At 40.2% G+C, this 19,572-nt stretch overlaps 1 protein-coding gene across 2 annotated transcripts; it reads left to right on the top strand.

The window, feature by feature from the left end:
* Positions 1 to 1,531: 1,531 nt before the first annotated feature.
* On the top strand, positions 1,532 to 19,522 carry inavab (innate immunity activator b). Of its 2 annotated transcripts, none has more exons than XM_080461274.1 (10): positions 1,532 to 1,804; positions 9,281 to 9,399; positions 12,147 to 12,280; positions 13,801 to 13,923; positions 14,043 to 14,274; positions 14,447 to 14,500; positions 14,714 to 15,020; positions 16,372 to 16,527; positions 16,698 to 17,400; positions 17,902 to 19,522. In XM_080461274.1, exons 2-10 carry the CDS (start codon positions 9,345 to 9,347, stop codon positions 17,998 to 18,000), a joined length of 1,863 nt encoding a protein of 620 aa, XP_080317400.1. In that variant the 5' UTR covers positions 1,532 to 1,804; positions 9,281 to 9,344; the 3' UTR covers positions 18,001 to 19,522. The 2 variants fall into 2 exon arrangements, with proteins under 2 accessions (XP_080317400.1, XP_080317399.1); XM_080461273.1 differs by lacking the exon at positions 1,532 to 1,804 and adding an exon at positions 7,136 to 7,380.
* The last annotated feature ends 50 nt before the right edge of the window (positions 19,523 to 19,572 follow it).

The following is a 19,572-nucleotide window of genomic DNA, read 5'->3' as shown; positions in this document are numbered from 1 at the left end:
TTTACTCCTAATTTGAGGATTATTTATTGCCAGTTATTGAACGTTTTACAGCGTTAAAGATAATCCCTGTTCAGAACTGTTCTTTAACAAGTATGCACACATTAATTGTGTGAACTTGACCTAACAGACTGATATTGAGACAAATATAAGTTAACGTTAATCAAACCACAAAAGACTAAATTAATGTAAATTAGATATTACTCTGCCACTCATAATGTACTTTGATTTCAGAGACCATATGGGCTATATCTCTATCCTTACCTAGAGTTGTTTTGAACTGCATGGTCAGTGAGCCGTTTATGTGGCTCAAGATATGTTCACGCTATCAACAAACATTGTATTACCTTTATAAGATCTCCCTGCTGCTGTCTACTTCTTAATGGTTTATCTCAGCTGTTTAGATGCCGTTTCTTCTCCTCATTGTTCATGCCTTAACTATTTAAGAACAGGTGTTATGCCCAGTTATGCATCACTTCCTAATCTGGTATCCCCTCAGCAAGAGCATATGCTACAATTAAAGATGCCACACTTTGATAATGGCAGACTCTCTTGAAAATAATAGTAACATGAGAACACCAACATCCTCCCCAACTAAACCTAACGAGTCATTAAACTAGTGTTGACAGCTCCATGTGTCGCAACACCACAATCACATTTATCATATTAAGGCACCCTAAATAAGAAAGGCCTTTAAAGTTTTAAATGAAAGATTTTTCCGAATTTTTTAAAAGTTACTGGTGAATTTGTTCACGACAACTCTTTCGTAACGTGTTAATACTGACCGCACTGTCGCATGAAGTTGTGCTTTTTTCGCCGGTGTAGGGGCACGTTGACAATGAGAGTGGGGCTTTGCTGCCCTCTAGTGGATATAAAGGGGAAACAAACTGATGACCTGTTCTCATGCGTGTTATGTCATGCATGGATGTGGCGTTATTGATCAGATAAATGAGGCTGGAGTCGGGAGTCGTGGTGCATGTACACACACACACACACACACACACACACACACACACACACACACACACACACACACACACACACACACACACACACACACACACACACACACACACACACACACACACACACACACTGTTTTATCCGAGCTGCCCGTAAACCGCCCACACTATACCGGAGAACTGTGTGGCGTTCAAAGCCACATTCCAGTATCGTAACTTTCATAGGCTTTCGTGGTAAACGTAACGGAGAGACTCTTTAAATCGCAACAATGGCAGTAACAGCCAAATAAACGAACCGAATTGTGGCTATTGGTGTATTTGAGCAGGCAAGAAACTTGTGATTCAAATTGCAACGACAGTGAAGACTGCAAAGTGGCAAACAAAGTGAACTAAAGAAAATACATTGAAGTTTGTTTGTGTATAATGGTGCCAGTAAAACGTCGTCTCCATCATGTATTCAACCTATATTATTCTATTTGATTTACGATCATGTTCAGTGTGTTCGAAGCTTGGTTGTCATGGTAAATAGTCTTTGCTTTGGGCCCCTCACTTTATTTCCCGACAGCTCCTGAAGGCAGCACTGATTTGCTTTACTTCTCTAATCTCTCAGAGGAGCTTCTCCAGCAAAGATCACATTTTGAGGATTACAGCTTCAGTGGATTGTTTTGTGGTCCAGTTAACTCTGGCCAGAAAGCAACAGTGGAGGGACGGTGCGTCGTGTTGTTCCACTCTGGTGTCAGTATCGGTAGAAATAAAGTTCCAGCTGAAATCTGGGAGGCTGCGAGCCGATGGATGGTTGATGTCAATGAGACACGACGCTAACGGAGAGCTAACGAGTTGCTAAGGTAAGAGCAGCAATCAAGAGAGACTGTAACTTCACTAACTTCACCAGCTTTCAGAATGCATTGCTCTTATTGTGTTCTTTAGTTACATTTTGAATTGAGTGTTCGTAAACTGAGGGTGGACGATCATGGGGATTGAAAGTCTCTAGTGGGTCAAAGTCAGTAAACTTTGGGGGTACTCCTGGAAGCTGAGGCCCTGCAGCTTTCTGCAACTTTCTGCAACTTTCTGCAGCTTTCTGCAACTTTCTGCAGCTTTCTGCAACTTCATGCAACTTTCTGCAACTTTCTGCATCCCACTGGGCGGATGGACGACACATTTCTTAATGTTTTCTTTCCTCCCATAAAGTTTATTTTTGTCTTCTCCACTGCTAATTAGGTTTACCAGCCATCCTGAGCGGTTCTAAAGCTATCATTTTCCACACTGTGTTTAAATCTGTTTGCCCTGGCATTGCTGTAAGGTTTAGTTTTATTTTAGCAGGTGTGTTTTTAGTTGGCAGCTTCCCTGTATAATCCTCGTAAAAAGTTAAATTGATAGACAGTAACTTTTTGGAAACAGTAATAGAACACTGTCCATTCAGTTCATACCGTTTATTTAATTTCCAACAAGTATGAGATACATTGACAGTGCAGAGCCTTTTCTTCTTTGACTGATGTGACAGTTGTATATGAAGGAGAAGTTAGACCAAGATACAAAACTGTAAATCTATGCAAGCACACAGAGAAGTTGAGTGTGCAACATCCTCTTCAAACAGAAATGTACTGCACTTTAAATAACCCGTTTGCATTTTACAATCACTGAATAGGAGGTAAAATATCACTTGGTTGTTTACAACCAATATGGTCATCACAAGAGGTTTTTTTTTCTTTAATTGATAACTTTCCTCAATAAGATTTACCATCTATCGAAAACCCCTCAGTGATGTGAAAATGCAGCAACACTGAAAACAGGCTGGTAAATTCACAAAATAGTATTTGCCAGCCTGTAAAACTGGGGGAAAAAATTAAAAATGAAACCATTACAGAATTTATTTTCATGTTGTAGATTTAGGTGCATCTAAAAATATTCTTAAGTGACTGTTTATTATGTCTACACTCATAATTTATGAACTCAAAGCAGGCAAAAACCTAATACTAATACTAATACTGTGAGGTAGGGTATTGTAGTTTTATAACTTGTAAAGCAAAGTTATGAATATTAAAACAGAAAGGGCTCCAAATATTGCAGTTAATAGGAAATGTATGTTTTTTCCATTTTATTCCCAAAAGTTTAAAAGCACTTTCAAAATATACAGTCATATGTACTACATTTTAATTACTCTTATGATATGAGGACAAAGCTGAAACAGAAACTGGCTGATAGATGATCTAAATTGTAACTAGTAATGTTTTTAAGTTTAAATTATTAGTGGGGGTGTTTGGTCCATTGGTCCCACCAATTTGATTTGTTAGTTTGTATTCTCTCTGTGCTGAAATATTTCCACAGTCTACACATTCCTGCATGTTGCCCCGAGGGCAAAAGGACAGGAGTGGCTTAACCTCATCTCACCTCGCTGACCTGCCAGGGCAGCAATTATTACAAGTCCCTGCTGTGTGTCCTGGTTCACAGCCACAAAACCGTTTTAAAACTGCGGTGGAGATGTGTCTGTTTATACATATATCAATGCTGAGAAGCTCAACTTTCAGTGTTATTAGTGTAACATGCAGAAAATACGATGCTGTGTTTCATTTAAAAAAAAATTAAGAAAAACTGAGCAAAGAGCTTAAAGGTCAATGTTTATTTATGTGACTACCGTGTTGGATTAAATTAGCATCAGTTCTTTGAGTTTTTGCAGTAACACTGCATGAAAATTCTTATTTTTCTGGAAGCACAGTGAACTGAAACCACATCTTTTCTGTGGATGGAGGGTGGATCATCATGGAATGACAGAGCTAGTCCATGATGTTAAGCTCAGGACTCTGCGGGCCCAGATTGCATGACTCCTGGTTCTTCTGTGGCTAAACGTTACTGTATTTATCGGTCTCATTTCCTCAATCTCCGGGCTTTTCCTCTGCTGCAAAACAATTTATTTTACGTGTGTGGGTGCTTAGTAGATAAGAAGCTTTTCATGCCGGCCTATAACTTTTGCACAGTGCTGTGTGCTAATATGATACCACTAAAGTCTTTCTGTATTTTTCATGCCTGTATTGTGATAAAGGAAATCTTTTACTACAGGTCAGCCTGTCACGATTACTCACCTACAGTATTTGCTGGCCTAACCACCAGGTATTTGGCCGAATTGTTCGGGGCTTACTTTCTTTTCTCAAGATCATCTGGTTGAAATTAACAGAAGTGTCCTTATTTCAGGGGGTGTTTTAATTCAATCATTTTTATAGTTTGAGGTTGGAGTGTTGAGAAAACGTGGCATCAGTTGATAATATTGAGGTGCCTCACTTTTAACATTTAGAGCGACTGCATTTCATGAGCACCTGCTGACATCACAAATTTTAAAGCAAACTGAAGCCAGCAAAGATGAAGGCACGGCATCGGTTTAAATCATATCTACATGCCAGGCTCCCAGCATATTAATCTATAAACTGATGTAAAACAAAGACGAAATGTGCAAAGAATTCATCACCTTCCATTTTATTATGGCCACGTTTCAAACAATGTGAAACTTAATGTCATTTGATTAACATTAATGTAAGGCATTAATGTAAGGCCGATCCTAAAGAATCTCTGTTTGCCTTCTGAAATGTGTTTGTAGTAATTAACCGAAACCTAATTGCTCTTTTTACTGACAACCATTTTATTCAAACTCCATTACAGCAGAGCCTTTTTGTTTCTGCTCTTAAGTAAGCATATTCTTAAGTACTGAGGGCAAATGTGTGATCCTCCGCCAGTTGATGGCTCTACGTCTGCAGCAGCAGTCTAGCCATGCAGACTTATAAAAGGACACAAGAATATGTAAAGAATTTGTTTAGCCAGCTGCCATGATGCCTACACAAAGCCTGCTCTCTGTATCCCTGGGGCTTCTGGTTTATGTCATCTACCCATGACATCCAGCAACCGGCTGCTGTCACACAGGGCCGACGTTGTTGTTGTACTGCAGAGTTGTGGGAAGCGATTCAGCTCGTCTTCCAATGAAGTGTGAGGAACCTAAATACATACTTCCTGTATTTGTTTAATTGACAAAAGAGAACCAAAATGGGACTGATATCCTTCCAGTTCTAAAGTGTCGCACTGTATTTTTAGTACCTTTTTAAACTGCGTTTGGGCTTTTGACAGTTCTACAGCGTCTCCTCATTCCTTACGCATTATCTGATTGTCTTTCATCGGAATGTTTGATATGTTGACTGTTTGCACAATGTCCCTTTGCTGCTGTACTCCCATTATATTAACCTTACTATTGCTTGTAAGTGAAAGGTGCAAGTGATTCTTCAAACCTGCATTTTTCTAACTTATTTCAGTTTGTTTCGCTTTCCCCCTCCAATATAATTGGTGGTGACAAATGCTTTTTGAAGTACAGACACTACCACCCAAACCTTCAGTCCACATGAAAAAGAATTGAGGTGCGTTGTGGTTAGTTTTGCCACACAACCCCTAAAGGTAATGACATACTGTGGATTCATTGTCTCTATTCGGGCTGCACAATATATAACAATTAATCATCAACATGCGCAATACACATGTTGCAAAAGACTAACTGGACGGCACAAAATTATCCTTACATGCACTGGGCCTTTCTGCTCTACGTGGTAACATATTGGACAAATCAGATAGAGCTGTGAGCAAAAGAAAAAGCACTGTTATTTGAAATAAAAAGTCTCAAAGCTTAAAGACGCTTCCCACTTCGGTGCTTCTGTTTATCACAAATCTCATTGTTCTTGCAATACTCGACAGCACCATCAGATCAGTCTGGTCACCTGATGTTGTGCAGCCCCAGTCTCTGTGTAGCATGTCTTCATCAAGGCTTGACTTGAACAGTGGGTTAGGTGAACTGTTTCACCCCTCATTTGTAACCTAAATAACTTCTCTGTGTTGGTAATGTTATAGCTTCCTGCCTGACAACACCCATTAAGACACAGTAGAGATGTCTGTGTGTAAAAGTAGTCAATAGTTTGGGCCATTTGAATAATTTGAGTTTATCATACTTCACTGTCGTACCGCTGGCAACCCACAAGGCCTTCGTCTCTGTGGCTGGTATGTGTGAAATGTTTTGCTCACACTGTGCAGTCTAAATGTGGAAGTTAAATGAACCAAAACTTTACAGCTTTTGTCTCTGTCGCTGCTGCTCGCTGGGGGCCTTGTCATTTGAGAGCCCATCCTGGAGTGTCTGGGAATTGCTGGATCTTTTTTTTTTTTTTCTTGCCAGAGTGTCTGAGCACTGACATTCCTGGAAAGCCTAAACGAATATTGAGATTCAGAATGAATGTGAACCATGCAGTTACTGAGCAGGTGCTGCCTCCACATCTCTGTAAATCATGGGTACTACCCCGCCACATGTTTCCCTCCTTCTTAAGGGAGAGGCCACCAAATGTCTTCAGTGTTGGGGATGGTGGAGGAGCTGGATGAAGTTGGACTAGTAGGGATTTTTTTAAATGCCAAATAAAAATCTGAGCTCATGAACATATAAGTTCATAGTTGCTCATCAATTTTTTTTTCTCTCCTTTCAAACAACCAGGAGGTGGCAGTAAACAGGCAGAGTGTAAATCCCACAATAGTTTGCCATTATTTATAATGGCCATTGTAAGAAAGCAGTACCAAAACTCCACGAGAGTCATTAACAGCCACTTATTAAGCCATAGAGTCATTTGAAACCTGAGATGAAAGCAGGATGCTTGGCCTCATTTATCGGAGCTACAAAGTTAAATAATGTCCACAGTGGAACCACAAAAAAGTTCAACAGTGAACTGGACTCTTAAACTATGGGAGCTTGTTGGTTGAGGGATTTTATTGGGTCTCGTTAAAACAGAATATGTGTTAAATTAGTGTAAAATGGCAATCACAATGCATATGTAGCTTCAAAGTGCTGGTTTGGCTACAATAACACGACACTAAAAAATGTGTTTTATCTGACGTCCCACACTCTTGTTGTTTTGGCGATGGTTGAAAAAAAAAAATGCCCATTTGATCAACAAAATCACTCTCACTTTTCTTCCGTTCATTGATTAATTGTAACGTTTTGCATGTCGTCTTTAACTGTGTGTCCTCTGGCTATTACAGTCATTAAATCTTTAGAAATAGGATGCCCGTTTCCGTCAGGTTTCTACCGCCCAGCTATTACCGGCCATCGTCAGAGAAGAGGATGAATTGACGTGGGACTCCTCACAAAGTGTACTCATTGTTGTTGACACAGTTTGCGACAGGAGAGCTGAGTTATATGACACTGCCTCATGTGCTCGGCCCTCTCGATGTGACGCCACTCCTCTTCTGCAGGCAGCACTTTCTTAGTTGGGTGAGTCTCTCAGTCCTGCTCAGACGCCTCACAGCCCTGGATTCAGTGTATTTTGCTTCCAGTCACGGATTCTGGCGCAAACTTTGACTCGTGGGATTTTTTTGACATTTTCTTTTTTTTTTGACATCTTAAGTTTTCTGAAAAGTAAGTACTTTTTTCACAATTCTCCCAATTGGCCAACTTTTATATACTCACTACATATGTCTGTTTTAGTTATTGATTTCTGGCTCTCCTGGTGCATTGATTTAGATTAGTTAATGAAATGTACTTATCATCATATTTCTGCTTTGTTACACATTCATGGACTAAGCCCTTAGACATTTGCTCTGTAGTTATCTTGTTGACTTCTTTCAGCTAACGTACTTGCCACGGATTCATTGTGTGTCGTACAGTAACTTATTTAATTACAAAATCTCAAAAATAAAGAAAAACGGTTCGTCTTTCCCCTTCGGGTTGCAGAAAGTTTGTTTCACCAGCATGAAGTTGTGTCATGGAAATGTAAAGTTTTTATAGCACTGAGGAGAAAAGATTCGACACAGATAAAACACGTCTGACATCAGACGGTGCAGTTCAACTTATTTGTTTCGATGAAAAGATAAAGAATATCTTCAAAGCATCGGACTTCTTGAACAATTTCTATTCCCACCCTAAAAAACACCTTCATCCATGGAGGAGGGATGTGGGCAGGCTGTTCACAGAATCGGGGAGTTAAGCATACGATGAATAGGCGAGTGGGAAACCTAAAACTGGAAAAAAAAATAATAATAATGTGAAAGTTGCAGTTTGGTTTTTTTCCTTTCTTTCTTTTTTTTTGGACTTTTTAACACTGTGGAGAACTGTAACATTGCTCAATGATGAATAAATAGTTGGTGTTTAGTTTAATGGACTCATACTTGCTATTAATAACTTTACCAGTGCACATATAATGAAAACTCTAAATCTCCATTTAATGCAGAATGACAAAGTGAAAAATTACTTCCTGATCAACGAGTCATTGACATTTCTCTCAATAGGCTGAATAAGCTTATCAAAGTATCTGTTTGAGGTTTGCTTTTCATAATTTGACCACCAGTGTGATTTTCAAGCAACAACCACATCTTGAAGGGTTATAGTGTGTGCATAATGTGGTCAGCATGAAGCTGTACCGCCGCAGGGTTTATCTAGCAGTCAATGTCAAAGACAAACGCAGCTTGTGGTTCCATTTAGCTCCTCTAACTCGGTCAGTCTGAGTGCTGAATGATCTTGTTGTTTTAGCGTGCAGTGCATCAGCTGTTTCGCCTTAATTCTGCAAATACAGCAGGCGGTTATCTGTGAATAGGAGGTGTGAAGATTCCAGTTAAAGTCATATGAGCTTGATGGAAGATGTGTGACATGTACATGTTGTGTGTCCGGGATGATACATTTCACAAATACCTGCGCAGCCTCTACAGCTGTTGTTGGACCAAATGCTGCATTCAATGCAGCTCTTCTGTGTCCCAGCTAATGGCTTAACCTCATGCGGTTTGTTCCTCAAAACCATCCCTGCTGGGAACCTTTTCTGAAGCTTAATTGAATCTCCTCCCTTGTGTGCCGGAATGCAACCATCACCACATTCCTGTACTCGGTTAGTTAATAATTAAACCAGCGAGCCTCACCGTCTTTATTTTTACACCCGGTCGATACACAACTCACACATCGGGAGTCTGTTATCAGCGGGAATATGATTGTGTCCAGTGTGTCATCAGAGACGTAGCAAACAGGCAGTCACAGGAAACACCCGAGACTTGGCATCATGTGTGTGTACTCATGCTGAGAGAGCCTATGACTACACCTGCCTGTGAGGTCAAGTAGCCAAGTCACACCTGAATCACTGAGGCAACAGGTCACCTGATTAAGTACGAGTCTTTCTCTGCGAAGCTTCTGTTCAGGCCGTTTGCTTATAGATTTAGTGTTGCTGGCCGGTTTGTCCCCTGTTATCTCATAAACTTTCATACAATGTTTGTTAAGATATTACAGAGGGTTTGTAAGCCTAAAAATGTAAATCATATAAAATCATGTTTTGCAGGACATGGTGTGACGTAATCGTTTGCCTTCACTGAGCAACAGCAACGGGAAGTCGATCTGCCGACATGGAAGTCAACGGAGAGATCAGCGACACTGACAGCGGCATTATCCTTCATTCAGGTAAAGCACACTTCATAAAGTGGAGTGAGAAGTTTTGGGACGTTTAATAGGAGATACAGGTTCTCCTCGTAGTTTATTCAGACGACCCGATAACTCGGGTAATATTTCAAAACATTCCTCTTGCCTTCGTTGTGCCATTGCAGAAATTCATACGGCATCATGCTTACACGAGACAGATGTACTGAAAATGTGATATTATATTCAACAAGCTGCCCAGCCCAACTTGGAGAATCCCATCACCTTCAAGTTGTGAACTGAAAACAGACGAACCTGCACAGACGTTATTGTGACTCGCTCCCTGATCTGTACAGTCATCACAATAAAAAAAAAGGCTCCGTCTGATATAGAATTACACAACAGCTATGTTGTCATTCTCATGATGGACTATTTGAAACAAATTACTGATCGATACAGTAGCGCCATGTATTTTTTTTTTCATCCCACACTTTTTTCTTCCTTGTCGAAACCTGTTACAGCAGAAATCTCTTCTTTTAAAATCACACCACCATTTTTTTTCTTTTCAACTATTCCTCTCTCTCTCTCTCTCTCTCTCTCTCTCTCTCTCTCTCTCTCTCTCTCTCTCTCTCTCTCTCTCTCTCTCTCTCTCTCACACACCTGTATTACCCCACAAACTGAGTTTAATCTTATGAAGCTGGTGAAGTCTGGACTTGACTGACGGGGAAAAACATTTTTTTTAATCTGTTAAACAAGCTCTGTTGCTATTCTAATGATGAAAACATTTGACATATGTTCTATGAAAAAAAAGCATTCAGAGAATTTTTTTACCAGGATTTTTTTTTAGTTTCAAAGTAAATTTTTAAATAATATTTGAAACAAATTTTTTTTTGAGTTTTTCTATCTGTCCATCTTCTTTGGATTCAAACAATTTGTCAAACTACAAATGTCAATCAATCATTTTAAGTGCTAACGTTGTCCTTATTTTACTTTAAGTCAGCCTGTTATTTTCAAGGTTGCCACAACCTGCTTCAGAGGTCATAAAGTGTGTTTGTCCTGGCCTGGTCGTATTTTTCTCTACTCTGTAATGTTTGCCGATTTGTTCTGGCCTTCCTGACATTCCTTGCGCCTTGAGCCACGTGATGTGTTTGCGCTATATAATGAGAAAGTGTCGGCCTGCAGAGAATGGAGGGATTGGGACTGTAGGAAGAGGGATTCCTGTTCCATTGTAGCACTGTCACACTTCTTTGCTGTCGCCTCAGATGTTTGTGAGCACCTGCAGGGACTCTGTTAATAATCTCTGAAGGTATGTGGTGCTCAATGCTTTCGGCCTGAAGCCACTCCCACAGGTCTGAGACTAATCTTGATGTCATTAGTCACCTAGACGACAGACTGCACCAGTCAAGCACAGAAATGTGTTGACAGATACGAAGATCCTGATTCAGATTTTGCAGTTTTGGCCTCACTAAAGAAAACAAAGGGTTGTTTGTTGTGTCGGCTGCGGTGGCCTCCGCAGTTAAATCTGCAAAATTTGCATGTACTTGAATTGTAATTTGTGTGGCACATCAATGTGGTGTCAGACCAGATTGTTTACCAAAAAACTGAATATTTTTAAAATGCCGTAATCGTTAAAGGTAGAATCATTAGGCACTTTTTAAAATTTCAACATGGTATTTAATCTCACACATCAACATGCCTGTGCATAAGACTCGATTGTTGTTCAACTCCTGTTTGTCCTTTTGTGTGCACGATAGGTTTTGTTGTTGTGTTGGATGAGATTTCAAATGATATAAATTACCTGTGTACAGTCATTATGTATAGTAGCATGTAGATTTGCCTGTTCCGTGAAATGGAGTGCAATTCAGCAGCGCTAAAAATATCCAAAGCGTCGAAACAACACCTCTCTTTCACATTGTCAACAAAAACCACACACGTCAGGCTTCACAAAGGGCAGGATTTGATTGTTGTTTGAAGATTTAGGGTGCAGCCAGCAAACCAGTTGATGATGTTATGTCGACATTCAACTCAAAATGTGGAAATATTTTGAGGGGTCAGTTTTCCAGATTGAATGTTTCACAGATTTCTTTGTTTTTGTTTTAAAAGTTTTGACCTTCAAATCTGAGTTATTTGAGCCATTCTCTAAATCCAGTCATAAACATTTGGCCTACAATAGGCAATCCTATTCTCCACTGCACTGGGACGATGTATAAAATTTCAATGCAAACAGTGCAGTGATTTGCATAAAATCACAACGGGACAAAGTTCTATCAGATGCTGAAAAATGAAACATTTTACAATTTCATGCAGAATGCATCCTTATTGTATTGAAATTTAATGTAAGTTTCATCTTCCAAAAACTTAGGACAGGAGGAATAAAGGGCTACCAAAGTAAACGATCCTCTTACAAACATGTGGAGGAGCGTTTTGCAAGTATTTCTGCTATTTGTCACTAACACCACGGGGTAGAAAAAGAGCATTTAAAAGAACTTGTGAAATTATTTTGGAAGTATGTTTTTCAATGTAAAATTGCAGAGGCTCTGAGAATCTACACTATGTATCATCATAAAAGGATTTAAAGAATAGAAATATACAGTTTGGCTCAACCTTTGTGGAGCTGAGGTGAATCTTATAACCGAAATGTAATTCAAAATTTCACCATAAATGTATCTGAATGCTTTTATTGATCTTGATGTTTCCTGTTCTGTCACTGAATGTTTTGTTTTCCAGTTTCTTTTGAGTCGTATTTCCTCATAGACTGGTTTTTGTTTTTCTTCTCTTTTTGCATGACACAGGCTCCGACAGCCCAATGACCAATACAAAGGATGTGACCACACACACGCGGGCCATGAAGCTCAAACACCAGGAGCTCCAGGCCAAGCTGGATCACTGCTTACTGGAACTGAAGAAACTCTGCATCCGAGAAGCTGTAAGATATGAGAAGCTCATGGTGCAGAGCAAATCAGTGACATTATGTTGTTTATACGCTTCAGTGGCATCTAGCAGGTTGCAGCTGGCAAGAAAAAGCGAAATGTTACTCCCCCCTTTTCTTCACCTACAAGCACGAAAAAAGGACCTATGGCGTCTGTAAATCCTGTAAAAATCCACAAGCTTCTTCCCACTGCCACTTTTCAGGTTGTTAATTCTGCTCTACTGTGAAAGCACAGGCTGAATGTGTGTCTATCTTTATCAAAATATAAAGAACTCATTGTGCAGCAAAAAGAAACAACCATTTATATTTGTGCGTGATCGGTTTGTGTTCAAGAGTCGGTATTTAAATGAATCATGTTTGTAGCTTTACATCAGAAACTTCACAACAAAGAAATGATTACAAAGTGCACATTAAAGTCTTAGTAGACCTCGATGCAGTAAAAGCAGGCAATTGTGGTTGAATTAAGCAAACGGTTACAAACTGTACGCTCCCTGTTACGAATGACTCAGCCTCTTATTTTATAAAGGTTCGTTTGGACTGAGATAAGGCTGGAGCCTCCTGTGCAGTAGAGCAGCTGTTGCATTTTTAGATCCGTCTCTCCACAAGCCTTGAACGTCATTCAGAAATCCCCTAAGAGGAAAGAAAATCTGTTTTAGCCTTTTCACCAGTCTTTATTTAACCCCTTTCTCTCAGCTACAGTGTTGAGTGACATTTTTATGAGATGTTTATGCATGTAGTGCAGCTTTGTTTTTTTTTAGGTGGTGTCCTGGTGTTTCCATCAGCTAAAACAGTTGAAATGTTCCTATTGTGTCCTCCGTCTAGATTCCGCATAAGACTATTGTCACATGTCAGCCATTAAAAGTCTTGTCTGACCCTGCTGAGTGATGCAAGGGCTGAAAAACATTCACCTGGAGTGATTTCCAAACTGGACACATTCTCAGATGTGGGTGTGTTGCTGCCATGCGTCAGTGCTTCAGGGTAAAAATCCCAGGACTGATCATTCTTTCCTGCTGACAATTGGGATGGGCACTCCTGTCGGGACATGCTCGGGTGAACTAATACGAGTCATGATACCTTCCCCTTCTCTCTGTGACAAAAGAATCAGTAAGCTCAGCGGTTTCACCGTCTGTACGTCCATGAAGGTGGCCGACTCTCTGTGACTCAAAGAAACACTGTCATTCGACTTTGTTCTTTAATTAAATTGATAACGGTGCGTCGTCATGGTCGAGATTCAGTTCAGCCATAGATACACGACACGCTGAGAAACGATAACCCCAAAGAATGTGTGGTGAAAGGAAATCTGTGTGCGATCTCAGAATTATGCAAGCATTTCTTTGAAACTGTATGTCTGAACTTGCAAGCAGAGCAGGATGAAGAGCACATCATATCAAATCTGAGCAGCTTGGGTAAAGTTTGTTAAGCCCCACTTTGAACAAGCCTGTCTGTCCACAGAAAAATAAATGTTATTTTCACCTGTTGTTCTGTAGATTTTAATGGCTTTTGTTGATGTTGTTAAGGAGCTGGTGGGCCGTTTGTCAGACGATTACCCTCTACTGCCAGGAGAGAAACCTCCACAGATTCGTCGACGTGTTGGCACTGCTTTTAAACTGGAAGAGCAAAACATACCTCAAGGAATGGAGGTATAAGCACCATTTGCAAGCTAAATATTGGAATAATTTTCAGTTTTATACAATGCGTAAAATGAGAGGACATGCATTCTCCCACAAGTCACACTGTTGTCTCTTTCCGCCTTTCACAGGACTCAGAACTGAGTTTAGTCGACGCTGACTTGGCACTCCAGATGAAGATCTACGAAGCTGCGCGCAAGCTCTGCGAAGAGCCTCATCTGAGTAAAGCGATTAAGAAGAGCCGGCAACAGCAGCGCAAAAGAGAGGAAAAGAAAGTCAAGCAGCTACAAGAGATAGCCTTCCAGCTGCGACTGGAGCACGGCCGATCATCACCACTCCCTGCTTTTAACATTGCTCAACAAGGTGAGTAACAGCAGGACCCCGAACCAAAAACACAGTCTGACTGTGTTTTGTTTCATTATTATCCGGAGTTAAGACTTTTCATTTTATAATATCTGACTTGCTTATTTTGCTTTTATTTTTAATTGTTAACTTCATCTCACATGCTGAACATCTTTCTGTTTCATTGTTTCAGACCTTGGCACATCTGATGACAGCTCGCTATCTGATTCTGTTGTGCAAGATGAAGGTACGACTGAACATGTCCCAGTTTGTTCGTGGCAAAAAGACAAAACAAAACTGCATTTACCGTCAGTGAGATTAAGTACCAAGGCCAACTTTTTGTACCAATAAACCATGAGACCATTAATATTTAGTTTTTACATCAAAGGTAGATATAATCTGATGGTCAGTGTGTTTTGACTCAAAATATTTTATCACAATCATCTTTTATATTCCTCAGAAGTCACAAGCCAGTCTTCGCAGCCATCTTCAGGACTTCCTTATCCAGCCGAGAGGGATCCTCTCCAGACTCCCTCTGTGTCCTCATATTCCTGTGTGGACGGCTCCTTCTCATCTTCGTCTGTGGCTCCGCAGTCGCTGCCTTGCACCCCGAGCCAGTCTCCCCATCCGAGCCTTGAGCTGAAGTTGAGTTTTAACTCAAGCCCTGCTCATGACGCTCCTCCCATCCAGCACTCTCCATGGACAGAGTCGAGCCTTGACCAGCCGTACCAGAGGAGCAAGAAGTCGCGCTCCTCCAGCAAGACGAGGTAAAGCAAATCGTCCACCATGACTCCTTTGCTGTTGGTCAAGTTTGTGGCAAAAGCAAGCTATTGGTATGAGCCTGAGTGGTGCTCTCTCTAGGAAAACTTTGTCCACCCTCGGATTGAAATGTATGTGATGACTACAGTCTGGTCCATAAGTATTTGGACCTTGATGTCATTTTCAGCATTTCGGCTCAGTACACCACCCCAGTGGAGTTGAAATTAAACAATAAAGATGTCCAAAAAGTACAGATTATTCATGTCCAATTCAGGTAAACATTGACAGAATCACAGTACATTTAATGTTTGCCATCGACCAAAGTTATTTAGACAAACTAAAAAAAAACTAAAAAAAACATTGTTGACTTTAGTGTTTGGTTGCAAGTCCACTGCTTCTGTTGAAAGAGAGTTAAACCTGTTGACATAACCAAATGCTGGCTTGTTCCACCCTGGTGATACCCTGCCAGAATTCCTATAACATTCACCTGATTTCGATCTAAATAAATACCCCAAATTGAAAGCAGGACGTCTGCACTTTTCAGACATCTTAAGTGTTTAATGTCAAAAGAATTGTGGTGTTGCACAGAGCACCAAACCGACACCAATGTCCAAATAGAAATGGACTTCATTGTTCTTTCTGGCCAAAATGTATGTTCAGTTTATCAAATCCATCGGCTTTACAGCTCTTCTCATATCCACTGCATGTAGAGCCAAGGCTGCCGAGGAGTTGTCAGTGATATTCAGCTATGAGCAACACTGCCACCTACCTTTCCACTCGTGTTTCAGCAGTCGGCTTTGGAGCCCACACAGATTTACAGTCTGACATTTATAATGAGACGCTGACACACATGAGTAATTCAGGATTTACTGCACAGTAGGATCCTGCTTCCAAACATGCCTGTGGCCATATATTTTATGTGTCATAGAGTCATGTGCACATTTACACAATTCACCAATGATGCCAGCCACAATCTGTCAGATTAAACAAATAGTATTACGTATTACTTCACAGCATACATTATTTACAGAGGTAAGATATTTTTTTTGTGTTTTATTTCTTTCAGTGTTTATCTACTTGTAGTTTGATGTGGTGCAATAAGTGGTGTTAGAACTTTCTCTGGTTATAACTGGTTATTATAAAAATAACAAGCTACACACACACACACACACACACACACACACACACACACACACACACACACACACACACACACACACACACACACACACACACACACACACACACACACACACACACACACACACACGTGTATATATAATACTGCCCATGGTTTAAAGGGGGGAAAAAAGAAAACTATGCCTGTGTTTTACATGCGTATGTGTTGTGTGTTCTCAGCAGTCCAGCCAAAACTGAATTGTTGCCACCGTTGGAGGTTTGCTTGGCACAGTCTGCTCTGCCAGTCCAACTGTCTCATCTGAAGCTGAGTCGCTCCCAGTCAAACAGTACACCTTCCACACCAGAGATGCGTGTCCACAGACAACTCTCCCTCAGGTAGACACACGCACTCACTGTATGATCAGAGGCTGTTTGTGTGGTGTATGATGTTAACTGCAAATCGTTGATTCATTTATTTAATAATGGACGTGTTTATAACTTGTCAGTTCTTTGCAGTGGAGTCTTGTTCATGTATTTACTTCCTATATCTGATGTTGTGTGCACAGGCTGTCCAGTCCTGACTCTCCTTTCGATAAGGACCGTGGTCGCACCAGAGGTCCCAGGAGGCGACTCACTGAATTCGCTATAACTTACCCAGAGACTCTTTCTCCCTCTGTGAACTATGGAAACCCTGCCAATTCTGAGGATAGCAACTCTGAACACTCATTTTCATCATATAATAGCTCGCCGTGTCAGGAATTGTCCTGTGATTCACCGAGACAGTACCAGCCTGCATTCCCTCTCTCTCGCCCTGCTGGCAGCATTGGATCTCAGGCCTTCTCACCGACTGGCTTCTACCATGATCCCAGGCACCGTTCCAGCCCCAGGATGCAGAACGTCTATTACACCGAGGAAATGGTCTACCCACCTAATATGGCCATGGGACGCAGCTATGTACCTCAGCTAGCTCCTTGCTCTGCCAACAGATATGAATATTGGTATAAAGAGAGTGCTGTCGCCCACCAGAGAGCGCCAAGACCTTTGCCTCCTGATGTCAGACTCACCCCTCCAGCAAAATGGGACCATCCACACTACCACTCCGGTGGTCTCCCACGACAAGTAGTGAATGAACAACTGAAGTCGTGGCACCGGCGCAGTCAGCTCAAAGCACCCAGGACTCGTTCTCTTGACAGACAGGGAGCAGTCAGAATAAAAAACATTGGGGCCCGGGAGTCACCGTGCTACCAGCATCAGCAGTACCATGACCAGGTAAGCTAATAAAACTACCTGTAAATCTTCTTCCTCTGTACTTTATTCTGCATGTAAGGGAAGTAAAAGCAGTTATGATAGATGACCTTGCATTGTAGCCATCACCATTGGTCTGGGTTTGTGTGTGTAAATATGTCGGCTCATGTCACATGTGTTGGGACTGCTCCAGATGTAAAATATTCTGTGTATATAAAGTCCATTAACTAAATAGAAATGTGATTTTTAAATTGTGTAAAATTGAGGATTGTCATTTCAGACAAAAATCATGACATGTTTGGATAAACTGATTTGTAAATGCAAGTACAAGACTTGAAGGCGAGTTGAAGATGATAGCACATTTTATTTATTTGTCTATTTATAACAAGCTTTCTCCAGCTCTTTCTTTTTATGCATACACAATAAGTGACTTTGACAAAGGGAGTAATCGTGTCTCCTTTCCATTGAATCCACTGATTTTAGGACAAATACTAAAAAACTATCATTTTTCTGCCCCTTGCCAAGTCCCAGGTCATTCAAAGAGGAGGTCTCCGCAGAGCTGTAGATGATGCTCAGACATGCTGGGTTATTGAAGACGGCCCCCACTTTGCAAGTCAAGTGTAACGACAAAGAAACATGGATACCAAAATAATGATGCTGCAACTTTCCAAACAAACCAAAGTGAAGTGCCGAGAAAAGTGAGTTGTATTAACTGTTGATGCTCTTTAAACCTTTTTTGACTATGATTGTTTTGAGCAGATAGAGCAGGGTTGAAAAAACTGGAATGTCTTACAGTGTAAATCTGTGTGATAGAACACAAACTGAGGCCTCAATCATACTCTCAGCAACGTCAATTGCAGTGCAGTTGAAGTGTGACTGTAAAGTGAACCTGTTGTTTTGACAATTGTCTGTATATAGCTGTGTAATAACGTATACACTTGAAGCATTACACTGAATGCTTGCGAAAAACGAGAAAAGCAGTAGGTTTAATGCTGCCATATCAATAGAAATGGTTCTCATCACAGGGTTTTATATCAAAAAATACTTCAGTATTTTCTTGTGATGCACAAATACATTTCTAGTATGCAGAATGTTTAGAGATCCTAGAAAGAAATGGCCACTAATCTGTTTATTGTAGTTATAGAATAATAAATGTGAATGTTTTCCAGAGTAACTTTTCTTGTTAAACTTGTTCAAATTTGTGTTTGATAAGTAATTGATTTTTGGTTTTCAGTTTTTCAAAACGGTACCACGACAAATGTAGTTGAAAACTCACTGCCACTGTTTGTATGAGGATAAACCTGAAACTGAACTTTTTGCAGGTTTTTTGTTGTTGTTGTTGTAAAATCAAACATTTCTTTTCAACTATGAAGGAAATAGACTTACTGTATATTGATGTAAATCAGAATGATAAGGTCCTAATGACGTTAATATCAATGAGTCATATGTGTTAATGAACTGCCTGGATACATAACCTAAGGTTTTGTCCTCGTAATAATGAACTATAACGTTTCTTGTTTTTGTACTTTTAATGCTTCGCCAGTGAACCTTCAATGACTAACACACTAGTTGAAACTAGACATGAATTTGCTCACATGGCGTAAAAAGTAACAAACTGAGATCTACACAGAGACGACTATTGGCAGCTATTAGCAAAGTGAAATGTAAATGTTCTGAGCTTTAACTGTATCCTTGTCTGTGTTGACATCAGACTACAGAGATTGAGAGTCTAACCTCATAAAAAAAAGCCCACCACTCTCAAACATATAATCATTTGGAAGAGAGGGTGAATCACTACAAATTCAGTTACATGTACACACTGTCTGGTTGCTCACAGGGATCTATTTATGTCTTTATTTATTGTCTTTTGCACCATTGGACCCATGAAAAGTTAGACTTCAACTAAAAACTGACATGGACCAGATTTTGCAAAACAAATCTAAAGTTTAGTTTTATACACTAAGAACAGACTGCAATCATGTTACCCATTGTGCCTCCTATATTACTGTTTTGTTACTGTATTGATATTTATCATCTACAGTAGTTTACATAGATGTATTTTGTTATATTGCTGTTTCATTTTATCTGTGAAAATGTTCTTTCCCTGTGGAAGCAAATAAAGAATATTGTTTGGAGGTTGACCTTTATTTACTTGTGTCCTATACTGTTATTGTGTTCTTAAAAATTCTGCACCAT

This window comes from Lipophrys pholis (genome assembly GCF_963383615.2).
Source record: "Lipophrys pholis genome assembly, chromosome: 4".
Classification (NCBI taxonomy): Eukaryota; Metazoa; Chordata; class Actinopteri; order Blenniiformes; family Blenniidae; genus Lipophrys; species Lipophrys pholis.
Note: the sequence above shows the minus strand (reverse complement) of the source record. Positions and strands in the feature narration are given on the sequence as shown.